The following is a 22,502-nucleotide window of genomic DNA, read 5'->3' on the forward strand; positions in this document are numbered from 1 at the left end:
TCGGTCACGGTTCGTGACGCGCCGCGCGCCGTGACGTACCCCCCACCCAGGAAGCTCCGCCCATTTATTCTCAACTCGGCTCTGGAGGGGAAAAACAATTTCAAGATGGCGGCGGCGCGGACAACAATGGGGGGCCGGGGGTCCGGGCCGGCCCGCGCCTGAGGGCGGCGGCGGAGGGAGTGCGGTGGGCTCCGCTGGGCTCCGCGAGGCGGGCAGGGCTGAGGGAGAGCGGGGCAGCGGAGCGGCGCCGGGCTCGGGGCAGAAGGAGGAAGTGGGGCGGGGGAGAGAGGAGCGGGCGCCGGGCCGGGCGGGGGGAAAGACCCGGGACGATCCCGGCGGGGAGCGCAGGTAAGGCCGGCGGGAGGGGCGGCGGAGGCCTCGCCATGGCGGGCGCCGGAGCGAGCAGCCGGTGAGCGGCGGCGGCCGCCCCTTCGCCGCCCGGCCCATGGTGCTGCCCCCCTGCCCCATGGCGGAGTTCGTGGTGCCGCGGCACAGCGCGGTGATGGAGCGGCTCCGCCGGCGCATCGAGCTCTGCCGGCGGCACCACAGCGCCTGCGAGTCCCGCTACCAGGCCGTGTCCCCGGAGCGCCTGGAGCTGGAGCGCCAGCAAACCTTCGCCCTGCACCAGCGCTGCCTGCAGGCCAAGGCCAAGCGGGCCGGCAAACACCGGCAGCCGCCCCCGGCGCCGCCGCCGCCCGCGCCCCCTCCGCCCGCCGCCGCCGCGGGCAGCGCCGAGAGGAGCGGAGCCAACGGGCTGGACGGCGAGGCGGCGAGCGGAGAGCAGCAGCACGGCCGCAGCAGCGCCCTGATCGCGGTAAGCGCCGCCCGGGGCCGGGTGCTGGGGCCGGGGAGGGACCGGCGGTCGTGCCCGGCTGGCACCGGCACCTCTCGTCTGGAGCGGGATGGGGGAAGCAAAACGAGCTCTCGCTGCTGGTGTGGTGGCCTGCGGTTCGAGGGCTGGGGTTGGGGCTGCTCTGCGGAGTGCCCTGTCTGCTGTGTTACAACTTCGCAGCCGATAAGGGCTGTTTTGTTTTCGCTCGTCACTTCTGCACGCTGGAAGAGTATAGAAAAGCTGTGGCATGGTGGGGTAGGGGTAGAGGCAGGATTTCTGTGATGCTTAAATCATTCAGAGTATTTTGTGAATCATATTTCTGGCTAATTCACCTAAAATGCCCCTGCAGAAACTGTCAGAGGGGTATTAATACTGCGGTGCCTTTAGATTTTTGTTTGCTTGCTTAAGTTTTCAGTTTGGGGTGTCAGGATTTTGTGGAGTCATTTGATAAGGATATGCTTACTAGTGGGGGGAAGTTTTAAGACAATGTGTCTGTTAATTCTGGTTCATATTGGAAAGAATTTCAGTGGAAAGGCAGCTGCTTGTTTGCCGCTCACTCTAGTGGGTGTGAACACTATGAGAATCCCACTCCACCCATTAAAAACTGGCTTAGCTCAAAATCTTAATGTTTCTCTGGCTTCTCTAGCATTTCTGGTTGTCGGGACATATTCACATAGCCCTGTTTGTATATCAAGATAGCTGTTGCTTAACTTATTCTGGGCCCTTTAAATATACGGCTGTGTGCTAATGTGTCAGTAATGTAGGTTAGTAGGATAACCTCTTAAGGGCTGCCTGTCCTAATACCTGTCTGCCTTAAAATCAGGTATTTTTAAATGGTGGCCTGCATGAAAATGATTCAGTAGCACTCTGAGTGTCTTTAAAAGGGGACACTGGGTAAACAAAGATATTCCTAGGTTAATAAATAGAATAAATAATATTTTTAGGGTTCTCTGTGTATTTGATTGGATTAGAAAGGAAGGAGGACATACTTCTCTGTGTCTTGGACCTAATCTACTGTTTTTAAAATAGAATCACAATAGAGCTTTTATATATGCTTGAGTGTCCAGGACATAATGTGAAATACTGAAGGGGGTTTATCTGTGTCATCTTTACTGTGACCAGCACTAGGCAGCCTGGGTGCAGTTTGTAGTCTTTACAAGATAAACTGAAAGTGTTACTCGACTGAATTGTTTCTGTTCTTGCTAATACACCTATGAGACTCGAGGACTTGCTGACTGTTGAGAAGACTGAGGTCCTTGTGACACAGTTAGAGCACCTCAGAGGGCTGCTACAGAAGGGTACTTGAGGAAGAGAGGAAACCTTGTGCATTCCTGACACTGATTCTACAAAACTTTACAGTTAGCTGTTGTTTAGCAGACTGATCTTGAATGTAAACTTGTGTCAAAACAAAAATTACTCAAACTCGTTTTTTATTTTCTAAAACCTTGGTGGAAGTTCTGTTTATTTCCTGCTGGGCTCTTGGGCTTTTTGCATATGGGGCTCTACCCCTTAATAATGTGTATTTTCATTACACTCAGGGCTCTTTAGCATGTCAAATCCTGTTGCTTAAACTGCAGCCACACGACTTCATATTGATCTTCTGAAAGAAAGATGTCTCTAATTCATTGGTGTTGTTTCTCTTGAATCACTTTGGATGTGGATTTGATCTAATTAGCATCCATTATAATGAGGGCTCTCAACAGCAGTAGGTTCTGAAGAGCACTGCACATCTTGGGGGAAGCCCTTGTACAGGAAGCTGCTGCCAGTGGCCAATTTACACAACAGAAGAGGGGTTTAGTGTATGAATGACTCTTCCCCGGGCTGGCCTGCTGTTTCCTTCCTAGGATCCATGACTGTGAGCTTAATTGCAGCTGCTGATTCATCACCTCGTTACTGGGGTATAAAGTTGGTTTGCTTAGTAATTCAAGTCTTGGAAAAAAACACAACAACACCACCTCTGCTGCTAATTTATTTCCTCTGGCCCAGAAGGTCCCTCTCTAGGTTGGTATTTTACCTCTATCCATCGTGTTGCCATTATCAAGACCAAGCATGTGCTTTGAATGGGAAGGATATGGGCTTGATTTCCAGTGTTCAGTAAAGTTTGGATGAACACCAGAACTGTCTTTTAAAACGTCCTGGACACATCCTTTCCAAAAAAATGCTGCTAGCTCACTGCAACATGCATTATATCAGCTGTTGCTGCTGTAACAGTCCAGATTTTTCTGTGAAGCTGCATATGAATCTGCTCTTGGAAATTGGTGCTTTATGTTGACCATTAATGAAGCATTTATTTTGGTCCCTGAAGGAGAGAGCAGTTCATGTAAAGGTGAAGGCTTTTGTGAGCTCTTGTAGCAGTAGGACATGAAGCTGCATTGCCCCAGGTGTGGACAGTGTGGGCACTGCTGGGTGCTGTGCTGCAGAACACCTTCTGTAAATCCACAATAGTCACAGGGTGGCACCACAATTTCCTCCTTAGTGTCTTGTGTGATTTGTCATGTGGACAAAATCAGATATTCTCTCTTCCATTAGTCTTTGCTCTGGTTTAGATCCTGAAGTTAGATGGATCTTGTGTACAGGCAGAAGTAAGGGGTAGATTCTTCCTTGATTTCTTACTTAGCAACTGTAAAATTTGAGCTACAGAAATTGAGAGAATACAGCATTGATACAGAAATACCTTGGATTATTTGTGCATCACTTAGGCCTGCACTTCATTTGAGAAAAATGTTGAAAAACCTTCTAGCTTCTAAAAAACTGCCAGACCATTATTTAATGGGAAATACAAATGTTGACATCTCCTTCCCATTTCTGTTCTTTAACATGACATTATTAAGGCTGTGTTCAAAGTAGAAGGTGCTTGATCTTTGGATAATGTGTTTGCTTTGTTAATCTTCCATTTTTGAGAAACAGGGATATTGGGAAGAGATGGGGCTTGTCTCCTAGAACATTTTTTTTCTCTGCCTGCTTCTGATACATGAAAGTTCATCAAATAATGGTGTTTAAATTCTCTGCAAGAGAAAGGTTGGCTTCCTTACATTTCTGTGGTAGACAAAAAGGCAGTGTATGGCTGAGCTGAACAGAAGCAGTTTCACTGACATGGGAATGAGGAGAATGGCAAAGATCTGGATTTTCATCTCCACTCCTTGTTTTATGATGTGGTGTCTTGGAAGGAGAGCTGCTCCCTGTTTCTTACTGGGTTTTTTTCCCCCACCTGAGAGCAGTTGTTGTGCAGAGAGCTTGCTTTGTCTAGGACTGCCACAAAACCACAAACAGTATTTCTGGAATGAGCACAGAAGTCGAGTCAGTGGCCTGTCTTGAGAAGGCTTTGTGTTAAAGCTGAAGAGCAGCATTTATTTGGGAGTGATAGATGTTTTGCATTAATATTAGTTAAATACTAAATTAAGCAAAGGCACCAAGTAAACAGTTTTAAATGAAATTGAAGTCCAAGGAGAGCAATGCACTGTTTCTTGGTTGAAAGACCTAAAGTAATAAATTAAAGGGAATAGATTGCCCATAGTGTACTGACAAGTGTTAATGATGTTCCTCTAACAAAGCTGGGGCTGGTACTCTTAACTGTTCAGAAGACCTCATTTTTGTGTAAGCTGTGGTATAGGGGTGTTAAATTGTGAAATTATGTTTTACCACAAAGATAGCAAATTATTTACATGTTATTTATATATAGCCATGGTGCAGTGTAGTCTTGCTACCATTGTTTGTTTTTGCTGACAAGTCTGATAGTTTGTTGCCCAACAACTCAGACAGGTTTTGCTTTGTCTCCTTTTAATTCTCTGTGAGGTATTGTTTTATGTTTGAAACATTTCCCTTACCAGATTAGTTAGATATGCAGTGATGTTTCCTAAGTTGTAAGGATCTGGGAGTGACTGAGCTGCTGCTGCTGCTGTTTAAGTTCAAGTGAGGTGGAGGATCCGGCATTGCAGCTGAAGGCACAGGAGTTTTTTTGATTCAGCAGAACAATTCCTGTAGCAGAAGCTGCCCCTTGTGACTAATGCAGGCTTGAGATATTTATAGACATGCCTATCCACAGCCCTTCTTCACTCCAGCAGGCAGTCACCCAAATACAAAAGTCTGCTGGAATTAAAGTAAAAATTAACAAAGAGTCCAGCAGTTTGGTTCTGAAAGCGCAGTGGAATGCAGGAACACATTGGGTAATAAAATGCTTTCCTTGCAGGGAGAATGCTACTTTGGAAGCTGAGGGTAGATGCACAGTAAAAGGGGAGTTCTTGCTATGGGGTGTAGTCAGAATGTTATGTTTTCTATCCAAAATTCATACACTATGATGTCTGGTATTTGCATTGTTATTCCAGCTTAAGGAGTTGTCATCTTTGTTGCTCTTGTCCTTAGTGAGGCAGGAGAGGAGAATCAGTGTCTGTAGAGCACCTACTGTGAACTGTGGTACATGGGGGCTTATCTGTGCTGCAATACTGCTGCTTCCATGGATGTATTCTCATCTGGTTTCCCCTTCTAGTTGAGAATGCTAGGAGCCATATTGGAGCTAGTTTTTTCTTATGCTTGTAGTCTAATATAGCATTTCTTCTTTGAAAATGTCCAGCATTATGTTTCTCTTGCTTGTATATCAGAACAAATTCTTGTAGACTTAGTACTGATATGTAAATGATAAACTAATTTGAAATGAAATACAATAGATTAAAGCTCTACTAAATCCTGTAAGAATATTTAAACCTCTGTAACAGATGCTTTAAAAAGCCAAATAAGAACATTACAGAGCCTGAGAGACACAGTATGAGTACCAGATTTTTAAGAAGTTTCTTTTCTGCCATGTTCATGAGGTGGCTTGTTTTTTTTTTTAAATGAAACCTGCATACAGTTTGTGTATATATATGTATTTACCATCTTCAGTTACAGGTCTCCAAGTATAGCAAAGTACTGGATTTTTGCAAAAGGACTTTAGCTGACTTTTCTCAGTTTAGCTGTTCTGAATGGTAAAGGGTTTTTGCTTTCAAGCAAATAATGTGATCTAAATTTTCATGCCTGTTAAGTTCTAATGCATTGAAATGTCATTGGTTTCAGATTATTATCTAAATCTAGTTTCAGGTATTAAGTCCACACCAAAATAGTCAATACCAAACAAACAAGCAAAAACATCTGAAAAAAAAAAACTAACAAAACCAATCAGAACAACTTTGTACCACTGTTTTGATCAGTGATTCATGCCCCTTCCCACCAAGGCAGTAAGAGAGCAGTGCCCTCGCCTCTGAAGTTTTGAATTCTGCCAGTGCTAACAGACAAGCAATAGATTAAGTTTTCAAACTTTTCTGGTTTCTTGTTGGGCTTCTGTTGTAGTTCTTGGACAGCTTTTATGAAGTCAGTCAATTTGCTCCTGCAGTGAGACTACAGTAGGGCTGAGCACCATTGTGGTAAAGCTGGTGGGTTTAAGACAGAGATTGAATCTATCAAAATGCTTTGTGTGCTCTCTGTTTCTGCTGGAAGCTTTGTCATTTGCCTGGGCACGCATCCATCTCTGGCATTGCAGGCCTGTCTCCTTGTCAGTGTGTGAGTTCCATGGCCAGAGGCTGCTGTGTTGGACACCTTTTGTTGTCATGGATGCCACCTGGGTTTTGTCAGCTTGTGTTCTGTGCATGAGGAATGCACAGTTGAGCATGTGTGCTCCTGCCAAGGAAGTGTTTATGGCCACGTTGAGGACTGTGTGTTCTGCTCAGGTGAATAAAATGCAGCTCAGGTGATGGAGGAGGTGCAGCCTGTGGCCCCTCAGGCTCTTTGACAAACTCTCTGACCTGTCCTGGGCAAAGGACTGAGGCCAGCTCACATCCCCTGCCTTGTACTGTTCCTATATTGGTATAAATCCTTCAGATAAATGCTTTTGGGGTAATATTTTTAGGCATAGCTAGATAGCAGTGATCTAGAAAGTTCATCTTTTGTTGGAAAATTGAATAGGCTGAGAAAATGAGAGGACACTTCTGTATCTGATCTTGTGACAGTGGAAATGATTGGCTCAGTGTTACAAATAAAATGGATTGATTCTGCTGAGGAAATGATGGACAGCATACTGGAGGAACACTGTGCCTTACAGGATGTGCCTTACAGGTAGTGAACAAAAAACTTAAAGCTGAAGGGGGTTTCTTAGCGACTAGCAAGCAGTGCTTTACTTCATCCATCTGTTGGTTGGTTTTTTCATGAGTTTTGGCAGAAGAGAACAGGTTTTTCTTGCCTTGAGAACTCTGTTGGAGAGCTTGATATGTAGATAGCTTGCAGTCTGACTTGTATCTCACATGCAGCTTGTTATTTTTCCCCTCAGACCAGATTATTTGGATAGACACAGACAAACTGGGGAGGAACTTAATCTCCCTTTTTTCTCCAAAGGAATACAGTTTTAGGTGAAAGGAGGATTTTGTCCCAAGCAACTTACAGTCAAAATGTCTCCAAGGATCAGATATCTGAGTGTTATGACTGTTAAAATCCATAGAGATCTGAGAGTTCCTGAGCTGGATATTAGGGGTTTATGTCTTTTTCTAGACTGCAGTGAGTGTAGCTCACAAAACGAAGCCATTATTTTGATGTAAGTTTTCAGGAGTGGGGTTTTTCCCTAAGTATTTAGAATTAAGGAGGACCCATTCCCAAACTTTGAGTAATTTGACTCATCATATAACCTTGGGCAAGTTACTCATCCACCTTGAGCTTCAGTTTTCCTGGTGGGAGTATGAAGTAAACAATGGGAAACGCTGAAAGCCAAAGGTTGTGATGGAGTTGAGGTTTTTTGCTCTCTGTTGTTTTGTCTTTTTACAAAAAAGCAAAATTTCTGTTATTCTTTCGAGTTGGTATTTGAAAAATGCACTAGAGAGCTGCTACTCCAAACTAAGGACCTGATGTTCAAATTAAGAGATTTCAAGTTCCAGCCTCCTCTCCAGATGTACACCTCACCTCATCCTACTCAGTCTTCTGCTGATCTTGCTATTCTGCTGCTATTTCCATGAGCCATCTAGAAGATCACAGTCTCCAGGGAAGCTGGAGTCTGTCCCACAGATAAAAATAAGGCTTTGCTGTTACCTATGCAAGCATTAAACAAATAGTGGGGTTTTTTTTGCTGTTACCTGTGCAGGAATTAAACAGATGGTCTGGGGTTTCTTTGCCCCCAAAGATCAGCTCACTGTAGATGGTTTAAAAAAAATAGGAACAATTAACTGTGAACCGGTCCTTCTGTCTGTAAATCAAAGAATGCTGTTGCTCAGGCAAATGTGTAAAATTTTTCTGATAATTTATGCTGGCCCAGCATCTAGCCTCTTGCTTGAGTGCTGAGATCTTGAGGTTTCCCATTTTTCCTTGGATAGAGTTTTCCCCAGGGGTTAGTGGACTGCCTTGTGAACACTGCAGGTAATATGAAAAGAACCATCCTTGTCATGAGGTTTGTTTGATGAGCTGCTTTCCTGCCCTCTTCGAGGGCTGTTGTTCAGTGACCCTGCACCTCAGATGGGTGGCTCTTGGTGGAGATTCCTGTCGAGGGTCCTGCTGAGATGCATCAGGGTGTCTGACCCAGGCTGGGAGCTGATGGCAGTTCCCTCCTCCAGCTCCCCACGCTGTTGGAGCAGCGTCTCTGCCCCGCAGGTTTGTCTGCGTTGGTGGAGCGTTCCAGCACCAGCAAAGCTCAGATTTTTTTACAGAATGCACCTGAGGGAAGGGAAAGTTTATAGTCACCTTTGATGTGTGCAGGAATTCTGTTTTCAGATGCTTTTGAGGTCAATAGAAAGAACATTTATATTTGCAAGAATGCTGGCAAGAAGGAGAAGTTGAACAAAGGTGCTCAGGCTCTGGCTGTGAAGCTGCTGCTGTAGCCGCTGGTCGCTTCTAGGTGGCACCACGAGAAAGAGAATCTGTGCCTTCACCATCTGTGAGAGGCCAACTGTGGAGCTGCTTAGGGCTCTGGTGGTCAGAGCAGCTGGCAAATACTTCAGGAGAAAAGAGGAATGGAATGAACTTGCTCTGCTGTGATAGAATTGGCTGAACTCTGAATTGCATTTTCCACAAGTGTGAAGCAATGGTCGCTAAGTGACAAATTGGTTTTGCTTCAGTGCCAAAAGTGTGATTGTGTACAAAATTTATATACACAGTTCTTCTCTAAAAGATATTATCACAAGAGAATTAGTCGTTTTTCCTAAATATTTAAATGTGGGACTACTTTATAAATATTTAAATGTGAGACTTTTATGAAAGAGTCTCATGGAACAATTATACTGTATGTGTACATACATCAAATAGAATACAGGATTTATTCTCATCTGAAATTTGATTCTTAACATTATTTAATATTTTTCTCCTTTTGAATAGGAAAAATCATAACATATTCCAGTTCACAGCCATTTTTCAACTTTTTGTTGTCAGAGTACTTGGCAGCTTCTAGTTTTGTCTGAAGGAGGAGGTGTCTGTTTAAAGTAGTAAATGTTTTTTGAAAAATTTCTGTAAGAGATTATAGTGAGGAAGTAATCTCATGTGCTGACTTGTAAAACAAAATCTTAGCAAAACAAAGATGCAATCTTTGATTTTTTTTTTCTGAAATGTTTTGTTCAGAGCAAGACAATGTTCTGGTAAGAAATAAAAATCCAGATCTGTGTAATATAGAACTACATAACTAAAATATTCCTTTTCTTTTTCAGCAGCTCCATGAGACTGTGAAAAGAAAGCTTGATAGTGCTGCTTCCCCTCAGAATGGAGACCAGCAGAATGGCTATGGTGATGTGTTTTCTGTGTCCAAGAAACTGCGTCGTGAGGACGGTCTGGGAGTGAGTGGTTCTTCCAATGGAATGCCCCCTGTGTCTCCACTCCATCATCTTGACAAGAAATCTGGTACTGGTGATACCTTACAACTCAATGGGAAACATCCAATGGGGCTCGATGGCATCAGCAAGAAGTGTCTTCCAGATTCCAGCCTGCAGATGAATGGAGGTGGTGATGCTGATGATTCATTTCCTCTGAGTTTGAACAAAGAGCTGAAGCAGGAGCCTGTAGATGAGCTTCCCTGTATGAATCCTGTAGCAGGGGGTTCTATATCCCAGAATAACCTGATGCCTGATCTTAACCTGAACGAGCAAGAATGGAAGGAACTTATTGAGGAGCTCAATAGATCAGTGCCCGATGAAGACATGAAGGATCTCTTTAATGATGACTTTGAAGACAAAAAAGATGCAGATTCTTCAAACTCAGCTGCACAGACTCCATTACCACAAGATATTAACATAAAGACTGAGTTTTCCCCAGCACCCTTTGAACAAGAGCAGCTGGGATCTCCCCAGGTTAGACCTACTTCTTCAGGTTCAGCATTTATTGGTGCTGCTTCTGTACCTGTAAGTGCCGCTTCTACAACGGTTGTTAGTTCTCAGGCTATGTTCCAGCCTTCCAGTCAGTCAATGGCTGAAAATCCTAATCAGCCCATGATGCAGGCATCAAACCACTCTCAGAACATCCAGAGGCCTGTGTTGTTACCTGGGAAGTGTGCAGGAGGTGCCAAAGAAATGTCTTCTGCTCATCAACTTCAGCAGATTGCTGCCAAGCAGAAGAGAGATCAGATGTTGCAGAACCAGCAACAAGCTTCACAAGTCCACCAAGCAAATCAGATGTCAACATGGCAACAGCCTGGGCCTTCCCATAGTCCACTGGCTGTCCCATATACCATGGAAAATCCTACTAGCCCATCAGTTTATCAGCCAGACTTCAACAATCAGAAACTCATGATGCCTAATTTGGGAAATAAAAGCTCACCAAGAGCTGGAGGCAATTACCATGTGAACATTTTGGGTCATCAGCAAAACAGCTTGAACCAGAACCCTGTTAACAGTCAAAGCTCCATGCTGGACTATGGGAACACCAAACCTCTTTCCCATTACAAAGCAGAATGTGAGCAGGGGGTGGCAGTGCCTGGGCAGAACAAGACTCCCATGCTGGCATACATCCAGCAGCGCCAGCAGCCACCACTGTCCCATGTAGGTGACGACCAAAATGGGATGATCCTGTTGAAACCCAAGCCTGGAAACATTGCCTACCGACTGCCACATGGTCAGGTGAATGTCCTGAGTTACCTTTGCTCAGTAGCAGATTTAAGGTTGATGGGTAGGTAAGGCTGGAGTGCAGATTCCTTGGTATAGTTTCAAATGTTTTCATTGATTTTAAAAAGAAAAATCCTATATACAAGAATCTTAAACAAGAATCATGAGGTCTTTTTCCCACTGGGGACAGTTTTTAATACTGGGTTCTAGGTCATGTAACGTGTGATTTCCAGCTTAATATACTTTGTGGGCAACAAATTATGTCGTGCTTCACAGAAGCTTCTACTTACAAAGATAAATAGATGCTTTGTAAACTTTTGACTAAAATAACTTGTATAAAACTGTAGTGTTACACAGTGTTCTCAAAGAAGCTTTGATTTCTTTACCTTGTTTTTAGTCCCTACTTGTGTCAGAGTTGGCTTACTATTAAAAGAGCTACTTTTGCAGAGAGGTGGAAGTGGGGGCTGCATTCCTGATTTCTTGGGTGTTCCGTGGAGCCTTTCAGTTCTATGGATTTTTATTGGTTAAGTCTCTGGGCATTTCAGAAGCATGGCATAGGAGAGAAATATATCATTAAGAATGAATAATGGTAATGTTTGTTTGCTTGAAGCATATGCTTCAGGTTTTCCTGTAACAGAAAATTCCAGATGGTGCTCCTTTGCCTTGTATACAACTGTTACTACAGGTATGCTGCAGGTGAAAATTTCTGTACTAGTGGGTGGAAGTATGGACTCATTGGATTCTGTAACATGTACCTGCAATGCACATTGCAGAGGGCTTGTTGAAAAGAAAAGGTATTTGATTAAAGTTCCTCCAGCAAAACCTGTTTGAGATCCAACTCTAGTCATATGTTCCCTCAACAAAACAGAAAACCTGTGAAAAAGCTCTGATTAGTCTGTGATAAAGACCACACCGGTGTGCAAATAGAAATTTGAGATCAATGTGTGCTTCATAAAAAAAAATGGATCTCTTTGAAAGCTGGCAGAAGTAACAGTCTAACAGCATTTTGATGGAAGAAGGGTAGAGATGATTGTGTGTGTCACATCTCCCCCTCACGGAAAAATGTGAGGGTGACCTTGTGTCTACACTGCCACACTTGCACTGAACTAACAGAAATACTGATGAAAGCTTTGGGAGAATTTCTCAAAAGCTTGCACACAGAACAACTTAGTGCAGCATTCTTTGTATTTGGCTTGTGATTCCTTATGAAACTGCAGAGTGAGAACCAACAGCCAAACCCATTAGCTGAGTGCTTAAATTAAACATAACATTTGTTTGTGTAATTAGAGATGAGGCTGAACTGTGCATTAAAATGATGAAAACTGTCAAATTTCAAAGGGATTTGCTGATACTAAGGGGCAGTATCAGCTTTTGAATGTTCCACGTTATTTTTGCTTATCCCAAGTTCCAGTCTCAAAAAATTGACAGAAATGCAGACTTAAGAAAAACTAATAATATCAGACTTATCTCTAGTAGTATTTTTTTGTCTGTGGTGTATGGTGATGGTTGAATTGCTGTAAAAATACTTTAAGACCCATTTTGACCAGGGGAAGCCTTCTCCCCTTCACCTGCAAATAGTAAATTCTCTGATATTAAAAAAAAGCAGCTTTAGGATGGGAGACATAAACACTTGCAGAGTGAAATGTTGACAGAAGAGGCAGGATTTCAATAAATGCTTTGTATAACAAAAATATAAAATGTAGTGTTTGAAAAACTGCTACTAAAATAAACTGACTCTGGGGTGTTTGAAGAGCAGTTTGTAAGTGCCTGAAAAAAAGCACACGGAGCTATACTGACCTGTTTGAGCTGGAAATTGGGAAGAACTTTGAGACTGGAGCTAAAACCTCTATTCCTAAATGTTGTGGAGCTTCTGACCCTAACTCCAAGCTGGCAGTTCTGTGTCTGGTGCTGTATAGATGTGAAGAAGTTACTGCATTTCTGTAACTTTTGTCCCTTTTCCTGTGTTCTGCAGGATCAGAACCCTGCTCCCGCTGTTCCTCGTGTTCCTGTTTCTGTCCCGGGCCCTGGGGTGGGTGCCCAGGCTCCAAATGTCACCATGGCAGGTAACCACAGCAACTCAGCTTATCAGCAGCAAGCAGCAGTGATGAAGCAACACCAAATGCTGATGGACCAGCAGAAGCAGAGAGAGCAGCAACAAAAGCATCTGCTCATGGAGCAACAGAAGCAGCAATTCCTAATGGAACAGAGGCAGCAGCATTTGCTGGCAGAACAGGTGAGAGGGGCCAGCTCTCTGTTTTGTAATTTGTGCTGCTTTGCTTTGGTGCATGAAATAGCATTTGATGTTTTAGAATTAGAGAATAGTTTGATTGGGAAGAACCTTAAAAATCATCTCCAGCTCCTCTGGAGGGCAGGGACACTTTCCATTAGACCAGGTTGCTCCAAGCTCCATCCAACCTGGCTTTGAAACATTTCCAGGGATGGGGCAGCCACAGCTTCTCTGGACAGCCTGTTCCAATGCCTCACCACACTCACAGTAAATAATTTCTTCCTAATATCTAATCTGAACCTAACCTCCTTCAGATGGAGGTCTTGGATTCCTCCTTGCTCTATCACTTCATGCCCTTTTGAGACAACTTCCCCCTCCAGCCTTCTTGTAAGCCCCCTTTAGGTACTGAAAAGTGCTCTAAGGTCTCCCTGAATCATCTGCCCATCAGAAGCTTTATGAAAGGAGGAAATTATAGTCTCCTCTGAACTGAAAATGTATGACAGACCCTTTTATGGGGAAGGTTGTAGTAGAATATGCAGGATTGTGGAGCTATGGCTGTGCCAAGTCCTAGCCAATGGCTCTTTTATCACCTGGAGACATCCTGATGAAATTGAGGTCTCAATAGAGGGGACAGAAAAACCCCCTCAGTTCTGAAGCCAGTGTAGACAAAACATAAATGTGGTTGGCACTGTATGATTGTTGGTAAAGATGTATTTTTGATATTTTGGTTAAAACAATTTGGACTAAGGGAATACTGTGGGGGAATTATATTATTAAAGACTGAAAGAAAATGCCCAAATCATCAATAAAATCACATCTTCTCTAAAAGTTATGTGATCTGTAAGCTTAGAATACTTTAGCAAATCAATCAGTCTTTGGTGACTTGTATATTAATATAAAATATCAAAGATGAATAATCATTACTCTCCAGAATGTTAACAAACAGGTATTCTTTGAGAGCAGGTGGGGGAAAAGGAAGTATGGGGTGTGACCTCTTGTTTGTGCTTTTGCATGTCTGGTGGATGGTAATTGTTAGAGCTTTGTTAGAGCTCTTAGAGCTGTGGCCCAGTAGGTTTCCTTAGGACAATAATGGACAGAACAGGTGTCAGACCTCTCTGAACAGTGGGGAGGTGATAAATAGCATATCTCAAAAATAGCATTAAAATATTATTTTCCTATCTGTTTGCTTCTGCTTTGCCAGCACATGTTGCTGCAGTAAATATCAATATTATGAAAATACTTTATTCATGTCCTAGTTATGGTAACTACAGTTAACTTGTGTAATTTCCATTTTTCTATAGTGATACTGGGACTCTGGTCTCAGATAAGGAGTGGCTTTGCCTTGGAGCTGAACAGCTTTAGACACTGTTTGGCCTTGTGCTGCCTAGTCAAGCTAGGTCTTGTTAGCATTCTGATTTGATATTTGTTCCTTTGGATACACATGATACTGCATATAGTTTTACAAAAAGATTTCTGAATCTGCTGATGTCTGCTTTGCAGGAAACTTGTAGTTTCAGGTAGCTCCAGTGCCATTCCCTGCCACTATAAATTTGTCTTTTCACTTGGCATTCTGTGTATTTTTTAATTTTCTTCTCCAGGCCAGGTTTTGCAGTTCTTGGTTTCTCTCAGAGCTATGGCATCTCTTGTTGGCTTCTGTGGTCAGCCTCTTTCAGGTCTGACTGGTCCTGCAAGCAGCAGGTCCTCTGTCAAGCAGCCTGCCCTCTTCATTCCTGTGCATGTCTCAACAGCTTCTCAGCTGGAGACATTTGGGAAGGGTGGTAGTGATGTGTATCTGCTGTTTGTTACATGGCACCAGTCTCTTCTCTAAAGGCTTCTGCCTTGTGTCTTTACCCCCATACTCTTGAGGAGAATTTCTGTCCCCTGCTGTGCTCTGGTTAACTTTTTAGTCAAGTAGTTGTGCATTGAATCACTACTTGGTTATATCAGAATTTCAGTCTGGCTGAAGGTATCTGTGGAAGAGACAGAAATGCTGTGCCTGATACATTTCATATTGTAAAATCAACCAGATGGCTGTTAACCCTGTCAAAATCTGAGCCTACTGTCACTACATTCCACTCAAGAGTTTAAATTTCATTTTCCCCCAAAGTTTCCTAATAGAAAATTTGCTTGGTTTATTTTTCAAATGGTTTGATCATAAAATAGGTGTGGGTTGAATCTGCTTTTTATTTTAAAGAGGTACAATTATTTTGTGTCATGAGTAGGGTTTCTTTCACTTGATCACGTTGCTAAGAAAGTGGTTTGAAACAATGGTTGCAAAACTTGTATGACTTCTATTACGGACTTAGTTCTGCAGTTTTTCATAATCTTTTAGGAAAACCTGTGATACATAAGAATATGGATTTGTGTGTATCTTTTCATGTTTGCAGACAAGGACTAGAAAGTATTTACATGTTCAGTTTTTGATATTTCTGACTTGAACTTTTACTGATTTCTAAAGAGGGGTCTAAAATACATTCATTTGGAAATAAAGACCAAAAATGTAAATGTGGTTTTTTTAATACACTCACTTCTGCTCTTTTTGTACCTGTACCTCTTTTTGTCTTTAGAGTATTGCGAAAAATGCCTGTTGATTGCATGTTAATGATTAGGAGACTATCATCTCAGATTTTCAATCTCTGAAAGGCTTCAGACATGCATGCAGTAACTCTTGTAGTACATGCTGTTGTTTTTGAGATCCTGGTCTTGTGACTCATCAGATTAAGCTGACTGTGTTTGAGCCTTGAGAACAAAGTCTGAAGTGACAGTAGGGCTGCAGAAGCCCCTTTGATTACCAGCTGTGCATAAAAGTATGCAGACAACTTGTTTTTCTCCAAGATAGCCCTTGGAAACAGCTTGACCTGTTTCTGAAATATCTTGCATTGGACATTTTTCAGGAGAAGCAGCGGCAGCAGCAGGAGCAGCAGCTGCAGCGGCACCTGACGCGGCCTCCGCCCCAGTACCAGGATCAGCCACAGAACCCCTACCAGCAACAGGTTGGACAGTTCACAGGTGAGCAAACATGGCAGTTCAAACCATAGCAGCAAAAATACCAGGAGGAAAAACCAAGATGTCTTCAAATTTCCTGGATTGGATAGCTTTTAATTAATTTATTACATGTCACTGTGCCTTAAAAGCTCTTGACCTATACTCTGATTCAGTTGCAAATTAACAGCTTCCCTGGTCACAGGTATCTGGGACAACTTAAGTGCCTTCATTGTACTACAGCCCTTTTTTTATACTTCTGTTTCATTATGCAGGTTGGAAATTCTCTGTATCTTTGATATAGTAAGATTGAGAGGGTTTTTTTTCTGAAGCCTGACATCACTACTGCCTGTATCTATCTCAGGCTCTCATTAAAGAAAGATAAGTGGTGTGTTATTTCTCTCATCTCTAGGAAGAGTTTAAAAGTCTCTAACATTTCTATCCCTGCTACCTTTAGAAGGGAATGCAATTTGAATTCTCTTCATTACATGTGAAGTGTCCTGTGTGGGGTTTTTTGTATGAGAAACAGCTTAGTATGTCTGTAGTGTATTAATTCTGTGAAATTTCCCTTCATTTTGTTTTCTTGTTCTCCATGTTCCTGCAGAAATAAATACTGAAGGGGTAAGATGCAAATGGAAATGTAATACCCTCACCCTGACAGTGTTCATGCCTGTGCAGTGTCAAGTGCAGCTACAGCTGGGTTTTGTTACTGAACTGAAAAAACTCAATGCCAGTGCAAAAGGGTTGTGTGCTAACACAGGCATCAGTAGCATCCTTCAACTATTGCACTGAAATATTTTTTATCTTGACACCTTTCTACATAAAGATAGGCATACAACTGTTAGAAATAGAGTAGGTTTTGCTATAATGAACAGCAGTACCATTAAAAATATTTTTTCTTTGTGATGATGACTGCAACTATTTTTTGCATCTTAAATCCTGATATGTGTGCTGTCTCTTCACTGTAAATATTGTCTCAGTAAGACTCTTCCGCCACCCATCATTCCCTCGACACTGATGTTTTTATCATGTACTTTGTTGATAATTAATTCAGTATAATTTGAATTTATTCTTGATAATTCTGGTTTTATTCAGATAGAATGTTAGTAACAATGGAGATCCAGTATTCCTCAGCTATCATAAAATATGAAAAAATTCTGCAGCTTACTTTTAGTTTTGAAAGTAGTGAAATTATTAGTGTAGGTAGGTTTCCCTTGGTGAACTGCAAGGAGTGTGGGGGGTGTTACATGCACTACACTTTACAGAGCTTTTCTGCTTTTTTTGCCTCAAATAGGGGGCTGTTTCTTCTACAAGAAGAAATTTTGAACTCAGAATTTGCAGTAACAAAGGACCATATTTGGTTTGCTAAGAAAATATTTTTCCAAATCACCTTGCTTGGCTGTCAGCACTGCATATTAACATAGTGAATACTTGACTATGAAAATCCAAAGGATACTTGATCAAAATTTTCTGAATTAGATATTTCTATATTAGATAAATAGAAGATATCCCTGGAATTGGGAAAATGCAGAACTAGCAACCCTACAGTTGTATGATAAGAGATGCACTCTTGTGTATGCAGGGAATGACTGACTCTGTGTGTGTGTGCAGTAAGAGGTATTTTTTAACAGCTTAATAAATTGTGCATGCACTTCAAAGTATATGTGTTTACCTTTGTTCACAAAGAAATATCAGAGTCCTGCCTTTAAAGTCATAATTTTTTTTAAATTAGTGATGCTGAACTCTTAGAAGTGGTATTCAGATTTTTTTAGGACATTGACATATCTGTGTTTGAGATCAAGGTGGAGGTGCTAACTGGAGCCACAGTTGACACTCTTTAATTTAACTCCTGCTCTCTGTGTATTGCTTGCAGAGGTCAATTTATACAAATGCAGCTGCATCTCTCTTGTGGGTTATTGTGCCTACAAGCCTGACTTGGCTCTGGTTGAGCCTGGGGTATTTAATGAACAAAATATTTCTTTGTATTTCAGGGTCATCTTCAGCCATGCCCGGGGTCAGTAATTTGGGACAGTCCAGCTCCAGTAGTCCTCGGCTGTTCCCTCAGAGCCAGAACATGATTCAGATGGGACCTGGCCACGCTCCTGTTGCTCCACTGCAGTCGGGCTCCAGCCAGCAGGAGCGGGGGGTGTCTCAGTACCCCAGCATGCAGAACATGCAGCGTGGGGGGTTGTACAACCTGGCACCTGGCATGAACCAGATGGTTGCCCAGCACACGGCCCCGAGTGCCAACGGACAGACCCCCATGCAGAGACAGGGCAGCTTGGGCCAGGGCGCTGCCGTTCCTGCTGCCTATGGGCAGAACACCTTACCAAACTCAAATATTTCTCAGCAGCACAGTAAAGGTGCACTGAATGCAACCTTATCTAAGCCACAGATGGCAAGAGTACCAGCTGCTATGGGGGCTCAAAATCCATCTTGGCAACACCAAGGTATCCCTAATATTAACAACCAGACACAAGCAAACAGTGGCTTAGGACCATTTACTGCCAACTCCTCTTTCCACATGCAGCAGACACATCTAAAGATGTCCAACCAGCAGTTTGCCCAGGGAATGCCTCAGGTAAGCCTAAGCACCAGCAGGCCCATGACCTCGATGAACGCTGCCGTCTCTGGGCAGATGCTGTCGTCCTCTTTGGGAGCGCAGCCGCGGACAAACGCGCCCGCACAGCAGCAGGTACCCTCACAACAAGTCCTGCCTGGCATCAACCAGACTGTTCCAGACCTGAATGCTTTCAACCAGAACCCAAATCAGCAAATTCCCAACAGAGGAAACCTGCACTGTAGCCAAGGGTACCCTGTGAGGACAACCAGTCAGGAGCTGCCTTTCGCCTACAGCGGCCAGTCAGGCAATAATGGACTTCAGAACTTAACTGGTGACACAGACCTGATAGACTCTTTGCTGAAAAACAGGACTTCAGAGGAGTGGATGAACGATTTGGACGAGTTGTTAGGAACTCATTAAAATGGGGCCGGGGGTGGGGGTTCTACTTTTTTTAATTATTTCATGAGATATAAACAACTCTTGGACCAAAAAACCTGTGGCATTGAGGAGACTTGCAGGCATTAGAGGTAAATGGTTGGGAAAAAGACTGGAGCTGCTTCTCACTGAGTGTTGACTCGTGGTCGTGGCGCACCAAGCAGGTCTGCAGGAGGAGTGCGCTTTGGCCGCGGTCTCTGAGGAGTTGCAAACTTGAACAGGTCAAAAAATGCTGTGTCCTAGCCAGCCTTCCAGAAATCTCACTTGCAGTGTTCTAAGACTAAATATTTTAATTATTTAAAAACAAAACAAAAATTCCACAGAACTAGTGCAGAAAGAACGCAAATAGTTGCACAAATTGTGTTTAGGGCTTAGTCTGCAGCTATTACTTGCAATAATTATTTGTTCATAGCTTGACATGCTGTTATAGTACTGTCCATCAAACTTCTGATTTTTGTTTGAGAAGAGGCTGTATGCACCTGAGTATGCTTGCAAAATGTTTGGAATTGTTTCTTTTCCCCATTGCTGAAGCATGTGCCTGTACTCTCAGTAAGCAAGTGATACTTCACAGTAAATATTTCTAGATGCTGGTAATAGATGAGAAAAAGTATTAAAACCTGGCCAGTTAGTCTAGATAGTCATCTTCATAGATTGTAGTCTTTTAAGCTGCAGTTTGCACTCTGTTGTAGAGAGGCACAGTTCTTGGCTTGTACCTTGCTGTGTTTAAAGGGGGAATTTCTTATGGGAGAACTTTTAAACTATAGTAGGTTTAACATGAATTGTAAAGCCATTTACTTTGCACCTGTTTCTTCATAACTTATTTCCAAAGGTAGTTGTATTTAAATGAAGGCTTTGCTTCATGACAGCTCATCTAGTTTTCTTTGTTGTAAAAAGTAAAACTAACCTTTGAGATCAGTTCATCCCCCGAAGTTAGCAATGAGCACAAGACTTTGTCACTTCAGGATAAAAATGAGAAAAAAATAATTTAGTTGGGAGGTGGAAAGTCCTTATTAGCAATAATAGCACAGGCAGCCTGGGAGAATACTTGTATCAGGGTTGCTTCAATGTGGAAGTCTCCCCCTTTAAATGCTTTGTTTTTTTAATACTGGCTTACAAGTTTGATAATCTTTCTAGAGACTGGTGGATTTACTTTTTTAATATCCCTTGAAGCAGATGCTGTTCTGAGCAGATGCAGCTCAGCCCAAGGAGACCTCTTATCCATATGTGAGGTTGGTCCCAGAAAGGACAGAAACCACAATGGGAACAGTCAATGTTCCAAAGTCCTTACTCTCTACCAAAAAAATCCCTTATCCACCAACAAACCACCTTGCCTTAACGTTTATTTTAAAATGAAAATAAAGTTGAAAGCTTTTGTTTTAAATGCACAAATACCTCTTTCCTTTCTAAATCCACTTTCTTGGAAAACTCTTCTAAACTTTCTAACCAAACCCAGCATTGTGATTTAAAAGCAATTTCCTTCAACACAGACTGGCTTCACCAGGAGTTTTCTGCATTGCAGAATTGTGAGAGAGGGTTTTTTCCAGAGGGGGTGAAGGGAAGGGAAAGATATCATTGGTTTCAAAGAAGGAAAATATTTTACTGTGTCTGCAGCTCCTTTATGAGACAATTTGCACTTTTGAAAACTGCTTTTTTTAACACTAATACTTTAACCCTTTCCAAATATGCATGGAACATGGTTTGTCCAGCACACTTAGCTAGTGTGGATGAATTCCGCTCTGTTGATCAGATTTGCTATTTTATCATGTTGAACTGTTGATGAAAGATGTGCATTGATCAGTGGATCCCACCTTTGAACAGTGAATAAAACTTCACTGAAGCAGGCTTAATCCCTCATAGAGCTTTTGAAAAGATAACATAAAGATTGTCTTTGGATGGGAAGATAAAGATGTTGGTGACTTTGGTTGTTGACACTTCTGATATTTTCTAGAATAAGTAGTTGATGCAAATAACTGATGCTAGCTTTTCTCATACTGGCAATCTAAGAAAAGAGCTAGTGAGCTTGGTTTACTGTTAAGTTAAACCAAAAACTGGTCCAAGGTAAGTGTCATTAGAAGAGTATAGATATAAACTAGCAATGTCAGGGGAAGGAGTGTTTGCTGTATTTTTAATTTTAAGGGTTAACTTTGCACCAGTGTGCCTTCCCTTCCTGTCGGGGGTGCTTGGGACCTCAATTTCAAGTGACATCCTTCGATGTCACTGTTTTTTTCTCCCCCTTACAAACACTTAACAGAAATAACAGGGTAGTAGGATTCAGCTTTTCTTTCTCCCTGTTTAGGTTGTGGTGAAATCTGCTCTGTTTTCCAGTAGATTTTGCACACAGACTTGGTTCTGAATAAGTTAAAATACAATCCATCCAGTTATGATTTCTTAATTGGAGGAAAAGAACATCTGCTGTTTGCATTATTACTACCAAAAAGGCAATCCAGCAAAATGTCCAGGAAAAGGCAGGTGTGCTCTTTCCTCCACTGTTTCTGGAAGCTAAGGTGGATATTGCTCTGCTTGACCAGAGGGTTTGTTCAGGAAGGTATCTGGGTTTGATGACAGGGCCTTTTCATGGTACTGTTGGAGTAAAATTAGGTGTGATTCCAGACAAACTGGCTTATGATGCCCGTTGGTCTCCGTGTGTGAACAGGATCCAAACAGCCCCTGGCTCTGCCTTTGGTCCCTGTGCACAGAACACGGTTGGAACAGTTCAATGGAAATGAAAATATGGTTTTGATGTACATGGGTGCATGGGCAGGGCTGGGCTCTGCCCTGGTGCCCTGTAATGTGTCACTGGCTGTGTCTGCACTCGGGCTTTCCATTTGCTGCAGCTTCAGAGCAATAAAACCAATCTCCCCTGAACTGAACCCAGCCAGCCGCCCATGGCTTTATTTATAAACTGCGGTTTTGGTTGGGCAGGCAAGGTGAGAGTGTCACTGTGCAACATCCACTGCCTTCCAAAAACCACGATCCAATTGAAAAGGGTGCTCAAAATTTTGTTATACACATTTCCTTTGTGTAAATAAATGTTTACAATTTTATATTAAAGATTTGAATAAGAGTTAGATCTTCTGACTGTATATTTTTTACTTTTTATAGATTTTAAAACTATAATTCTTTATATATGTGTTTGGGGGGTATTATGGTAAGTTTTATGCTTGTAAATGGAGAACAGTTGAATTTGATGCTAACCTTTATGAATTTTTGTCATTGAAATGTATAAAGAGTCCATTAATCCCCTTATTCTTTTACTACAATTACTGGTGCACACCAAAAAGAAATCCTTCACTTCTGTTTTATCATTATAAAATAAATATTTTGCTAGTGTATTAAAAATACATGGTGTGACTTTATACATTTGCATGAGCCTAGCAGAGTTCAGCATTGTCATTCCTAGTGAGCTGGTTTCTTCCCTTCATCCCAACATACAGT

The 22,502-nt window shown here is 42.4% G+C and overlaps 1 protein-coding gene across 2 annotated transcripts; it reads left to right on the forward strand.

Moving 5' to 3' along the window:
• Positions 1 to 61: 61 nt before the first annotated feature.
• On the forward strand, positions 62 to 20,456 carry MAML1 (mastermind like transcriptional coactivator 1). 2 transcript variants are annotated; one of them, XM_071443331.1, is made up of 5 exons: positions 62 to 814; positions 9,478 to 10,875; positions 12,833 to 13,093; positions 15,982 to 16,096; positions 18,061 to 20,456. In XM_071443331.1, the coding sequence occupies exons 1-5, from the start codon at positions 446 to 448 to the stop codon at positions 19,050 to 19,052; spliced, it is 3,135 nt and encodes a 1,044-aa protein (XP_071299432.1). In that variant the 5' UTR covers positions 62 to 445; the 3' UTR covers positions 19,053 to 20,456. The 2 variants fall into 2 exon arrangements, with proteins under 2 accessions (XP_071299432.1, XP_071299431.1); XM_071443330.1 differs by having other exon boundaries at positions 63 to 814; positions 9,475 to 10,875.
• Positions 20,457 to 22,502: the final 2,046 nt, after the last annotated feature.

Source organism: Agelaius tricolor, unplaced genomic scaffold (assembly GCF_023055355.1).
Source record: "Agelaius tricolor isolate 1412-34295 unplaced genomic scaffold, bAgeTri1.0.p SCAF_18, whole genome shotgun sequence".
Taxonomy (NCBI): domain Eukaryota; kingdom Metazoa; phylum Chordata; class Aves; order Passeriformes; family Icteridae; genus Agelaius; species Agelaius tricolor.